The sequence below is a fragment of the Lissotriton vulgaris genome, chromosome 6 (assembly GCF_964263255.1).
Source record: "Lissotriton vulgaris chromosome 6, aLisVul1.2, whole genome shotgun sequence".
Taxonomy (NCBI): Eukaryota; Metazoa; Chordata; class Amphibia; order Caudata; family Salamandridae; genus Lissotriton; species Lissotriton vulgaris.
This window is the reverse complement of record NC_141694.1, coordinates 888429543-888435542: the sequence shown is the minus strand read 5'-3', so window position 1 is coordinate 888435542 and position 6000 is coordinate 888429543. Positions and strand designations below refer to the sequence as shown.

The 6000-nt window shown below is 49.1% G+C and overlaps 1 protein-coding gene across 1 annotated transcript in view; it reads left to right on the top strand.

The window, feature by feature from the left end:
• The first annotated feature begins 576 nt into the window (after window positions 1-576).
• Window positions 577-6000, top strand: part of MAL (mal, T cell differentiation protein (MAL blood group)) — a 292825-nt gene continuing 287401 nt past the window's right edge. Inside the window, exon 1 of the mRNA XM_086926877.1 lies at window positions 577-820. Within this exon, the coding sequence (XP_086783003.1) occupies window positions 704-820 (117 nt within the window). The 5' untranslated portion in view covers window positions 577-703. The remainder of the gene's footprint in view (window positions 821-6000) is intronic.

The window sequence follows — 6000 nt, the reverse complement described above, 5'->3', positions numbered from 1 at the left end:
TGGGTTGAGAAGAGAAAATGAGTGCAAGGGAGAAAGCGAGAAAGAGAAAATGTTATAAAGACTGAGTGTGAGTGAGTGAGAGTGTGCGCAAGTGTAAGACTGAGTGTTTTCTAGAGTATGAGAGATACAGCATGAGTGTGAGAGAGGGTGAGGGTAAGTCAGTGAACGTGAGACTGTGTATAGGGGTAAATGTGCGGGGGGGGGTGAGCAAAGGGCAATTTTAGAATATCACTAGTGACTGTAGCCATATAGCTCGAATAACGTTATTTTTGGTTGGCTTGACTCATGCCTGGGCCTTTAAAATCAAGCTGGACCCTGGATCAGCCCTGGTTCAGTGTTCCCCATGAATTCTATGGCCTCCCCCTACAGACCTTGGTGTATGTATTTGTTTTAGGCTACCGTATTTCTGTATTCGAAACATTTACGAACAGGTGCATGGATGCCTGTGTTCAGGGAAGTGTGCACTCCTGTACATTCCGATACAGGTGTGCCTCGAATTTCCTGATCTCATTACTGCCCGAGGCCGGGAAAAGGGCCGGCGAGATAAGCTGGGGAAACCGGTTTACTAGCCTCGCCTACAAGTGGCGCAGCAAACCAGGAGCGAGCGGAGTTATCAGCCAGAGCCTTTCTGCACCTTCAGTGTTCGTCCGAGGTGGTCAGCGCAGGTGTGTAAAGCCTCCCCAAGAAGCAGGAAAGTAGCAACATGGCGACTGGAACTGCCAACCCAGAAAATGTGTACGGGGATGTCAGCGCGGGCAGCTTACCCTCTGGATTCAGAGTCTGCCTTTCTCTACCAGACTTTCTGATGCTCACTGACTGGGTAAGTAGGCGCTATTTCCGTTCATTCAACTCTCTGAAATAGTGGGGTAGCAAGTTTGTCACAGGCTCTCACGTAATATGGAAAAAAGGGCCATGTACCTATTTAAGTTATGATATGTGGCCAGAATTTGGTTGTAGGTGGCCCCTTACTGCCCTGGGCCCCGGTTCCACTGATCTTGCTGCACTGAGGAATGCTACGACCTCGCCCTGGACAGCGGCAGGTGCTGCGCCTTCCTGTGCACGCTGAGGCGCTGAAGGAAAGCAGAAGGTGTTCGAGTGTTGTGCGAGCAGCTGCAGAGGATATGAGACAAAACCTGTGAAAGCCAGCTGCTTCATAATCATAGCAAATTAAGATAATATTGTAATGGGCTTTTAAACCACCTATTTATCTCCAGATAAAGACGACAGCGGTGATCACGCTATCGGTATTTGCATTGACATAATACATCTCAGCATTGTGCAGAAGGGAAAATGTATTCGAAATATATCTGTGCAGCACTCCCTTTCACACCAACACTGTAGCGGCGGACACATACTAGCAATTAAAAAGGACCCCGTCCCTGTGGTAGGGTAGTACCTTACAGTCATGATTGCCCTGCAGTGGGCCTTCCTACCTGTGTGCCCCCACCTGCTGCACCAATGACAGCTACCACGCCTCTGAAACTCAAAACGAAGATCAAATAGAGATCTCATTGCTGCTTGTCTGTGCCAGATAATAAATCGTGCCATATACGCTGCCCAATTGTAGGTGTCTGGAGTGAAACAGCAAAACCCACTTACTAGATATTTGGAAGCAAGATTGTACAGTTTATTTAGATGGAACGATGCCACTGTGATTTAAGTGCAATCGGGAAAGTATATAAAGAAGCATCCTAAGATTCACAACAAGTCATTGCAATCTGGCTGCTAGTGCTAACACTCGCCGCTGGCATCTGCTGCGATCGCCAGGTCAGTGTTTTAAATCCCAGGGGTTCAACTCATCAAGTCATCATTTCGAGGTTGACACACTGAAACCATTGAACCAGGTTGTATAAACAAGTTTTGGACAGCACTTAAAAAAGTACTAGCTTTTTCGTTTTTTACTACCAAATTATAATGTTCTCTCTTTCGTCCCCCACACAGTGCTCAGAGCCTCTATTGCTTTGGAACCGGTTTATTCCATAAAGAACAATAACTGCAATCACATAGAGCGCCGAGCGTCTGTACATCTAAAGCTCCGGTCGCCAACTCCCCAACGTAGTTTCACGCTCTTCTCTTTTCCCTTCTGCGCATGCGCGCCGGTCCCGCTCTCGCCTACAGCGTGACGCGTCATCGCGTTCACGCTCGTAGACTAGAGCGCAACACCACATATCTCCCCCTTTTAACATTTAAATGAAAAATAGTTCTAGTCCATCTCTAATGTCCACTCATATCAAAGTCTCTATATCTGGAAGGCAAAGTGACTGTTCTGCCCATGCGGGTGCACCTTACCGGTATGCTCTCTTCTGCCTCGCTCTCTCCAAGTAACCTTTCACTGTCTCTCTGGTCCTCTCTCTGCTCATCGCTGGCGGGAGTATGGTAGCTCCCTGTAGACTCTGTAGCTCGTGTTTCTCTTTCTCCACCTTCTCCTCTGTCTTCAGAGAGCTCACTCTTGTTTTCCCCAGTTGTGGACATTTCTACTTCGGCCCCTATGGGTATCTCCTCCTCCTCTGACTTGGGCCACTTGACAATCCTGTTGACTCTTGCCATGCGGTCTTGGGACCACACCTTACCGTCGCTGAGGAGAGCAGCTCTGCCTCGAACTTCTTTGACTTGTAAGGGTTGGCTATACTTGCTCTCTCCTTTCTTTTGCAGTGTGGGAAGCTTGAATCGGACCCATTCTCCTTCTTCCAGCACTGTTTCTTTAGTGTTGCGTCGTCTGTCGTAATGGGCTGCATATATCCTCTGGGCCTTCTCTAGGTTGTGCTGGACCACAGCAGGGGACCACTTGCTGGTTATCGTTTTTTCTCTCCACACCACGTTGTCTCTGGTGAACGGGAGTCGGCCTCTCAACACTTGGAAGGGGCTGTACCCCACCACCGTGGGGGTGATCCTATACGCCCACAGCATGCTCTGTATCTCGGTTTCCCAATCTTTTCCCTGCGTGATGGCCGCCTGTATGGAACCCATTAGCACGCGGTTGAACCGCTCCACTTGGCCATTACACGCCGGGTGGTAGATGGCCGTGTGTTTCGACTCTATCCCGTTCCTCTTCATGAATCGTGTCCATTTGTCTGAGACGAACTGCGGTCCGTTGTCACTAAGTATTGTTTTGGGTATTCCTTCCCTTAAAAACAAGGAAGTCAGGAACTTCAGCACCGTTTCAGTGTCCATAGATTCTTGTACGTCGACTTCCGGCCATTTCGAATATTTGTCTATGACCACGCACAAATATTTATTCACTCCTCTGTTATCAAGCACTGGCCCTAGGAGGTCAATAGCTAAATTTTCCCAAGGGTTTTGAGGGTTCTCGAACTTTCCTAAAGCTGGTCTGAGAGGTCGGAGTATTTTGTCCGCTCCTTGGCATTGTTCACACTCTCTCACTTGCCTTTCTATTTGGGTATCCATGCCAGGCCACCAGTACATTAGCTTTACTCGTGCTTTGGTCTTTACAATGCCCAAATGTCCTTCGTGCAATTGTTTCAATAACGTGGGCACGAGGGCTTCAGGTGGGACCACTCTTTCTCCTCTGTATAGAAAGACCCCCGAATCACTCAGGGACAGCTCTTCCCTCATTTCGTAGAACTTCCGTACTCCCGCTGTGAGCCTTCTTTTGTCGGGCCATCCGGAGGTGAGGTGCCGTTTAACTTCCGATTTCTCCTCATCTTGTTCGTATGCTGCTGCCCATTCTTGTCTGCTAATGGTCATCTCATTGTCCGCCATGCTTGCTACCATCTCCTCTTTGTCCGGTGCACTCTCCGGAGTGTCCTCCATGGCAGATGCTCTGCTGAGGTAATCGGCCACCCTGTTTTGAGTTCCTGGTAGATATTCAACATCATACGTGTAGTCTAATAATTTGAGCGTCATTTTTGCTATGCGTGGGGTCGCAGTGTCGTGACCAGAAGATGTCAGGACCTTGACTAGGGGTTTGTGATCCGTTTGGAGCTTAAACCTGGTGCCCCAGATGAATTGTCGGAACTTGCCCATTGCCCAGGTGACCGCCAGCATCTCTTTTTCAATGACGCTGTATCTTTGTTCCGTCGGGGAAATGGCCCGTGAAGCAAAACTGATGGTTTCAACTGACCCATTCACCCTTTCCTGTGCTAACACTGCCCCTAGGCCTTTATCACTAGCGTCTGTCGTCAAGATGGTGTTGCCTGAGGGGACGTAACCTTGCAAAGGAATGGCTTCGCTGATGCAGTTCTTTACTGTTTCAAATTTGCTTTGGGCTTCTGTGTCCCACTCGAACTTCGACTTGTCTCTGATGAGCTGTCGCATCCTGTAAGTTTTGGTGGCAAAGTGTCTCACAAATTTACTATAGTACTCGGCCATTCCCAGGAATGACCGTACTTCTTCCTTGGTTCTCGGGGCCTTGGCCTCTTTGATGGCCCTCACGTTCTGTTCCTTTGGAGAAATGCCATGCGTACCGATCTCGTGTCCCAAGTATGTGACTGAGGACATCCCTATTTTGCATTTGCTCCATTCTGCTGTAAGGCCTTTGTCTTGTAACACCTTGAGGACTTTGGTTAGCTTACTGTCATGATCTTCCCTGTTGGACCCCATCACCAGGATGTCGTCCTGGAAATACTGAACTCCTGGTATGTCTTTGAACAATCGATGCATCAACTTTTGAAAGACCGCGGCTGCTGAGGCTAGACCAAAGGGCATGCGGCGGAATTGATAGCACCCAAAGGGTGTGATGAAGGAGGTGTACTTTCTACTTGTAGGATGCAGGTCGATTTGGTGATAGGCTGACGTGAGATCTATGGTTGAGAAATGGGTAATTCCTTTAGTTCTCGCGAGCATCTCCTCGATTCTGGGTAGAGGAAACTTCTCGACAATGAGGCATTTGTTGAGTTCGCGGAGGTCCACGCAGAGACGGACTTTCCCATTTGGTTTCTTGGCTACGACCAGGGGGGACAACCACTCTGAACTGTCCACAGGTTCTATGATGCCCTGTTTTTCTAGTCTCTGGAGTTCCTGTTGTACAGCTTCACTGATAGATATGGGGATGTTCCTGACTTTGTGGGTCACCGGCTTCGCCCCCTCCTTGAGCATCATCTTGTGGACAAATTTGTCTAGTTTCCCTACTGTTCCTCCGAATACCTTGGGGTAGGCAGATTTCCATTCTTCTCCGTTGGTGATAGGCCATTCGTCCGTCAAGAGGATTTGTTCTTTGCCCCCAGGGTTTAGTACGATTCCTAGGTCTCCTGCATCTCTCCATCCGAGCACAGAAGGACCCTTCTCTGCTACATATAATGTGCAGGTGGCTGATCTCCCTCTGAACTCGAACTTGAAATCTCTACAGCCTACCAGGGGAATGGCGTTCTCGGTGTATGAGACTGCACGAATGTCCGGTGGCCGTAGATCAGGCCCTACCACGGGTGCAAAATCTTCTTCCCATATGGATCTTTGCACTATCGTCCAGGGGGAACCTGAGTCAACTGCCACGTGTACTTTTACTCCCCCGATGAGCATATCCGTGCGGGGTTTATCCCTGCGTTTACCTGCCACATCCAGTACCTGATCTTCAATGCACAGTACCATTTCGCCATCCTCCTGATCATCTTCCTCACTGATTTCAGCCGTCGCTGATTCCACGCACTTGACCGTGGACTTCTTCCCTTTCTTGCGGCATACTTTCTCAAAATGGCCGACCAGGCCGCAGAACGCGCATCTGGCGCGAAACGCTGGACAACGTTTATCTTGAGCTGAGTGCGCTGTGCTGCCACACCTATAACATGAGAATTTGCTTTCTGCCGCCGGGCGCCCCGTTTGTTTCCCTGTCCATTTTGTTTCCCTTTTCTGTTCTCCATATAAACCTTTTTGTTTGTTGGAGGTTGAGGCCTCATCGATCTTGTTAACCATCTGCTTCTGAGTGCTTTCTCGTTTGGCTGTATCTGCACAGCGCTTCGACATCTCAGCCTTTTTCACCATGGCTATGACGTCCTTGAGCGATGTTTCGTTCTGTGCCCACAGTTTGTCTTGGACCGATCTGTTGGT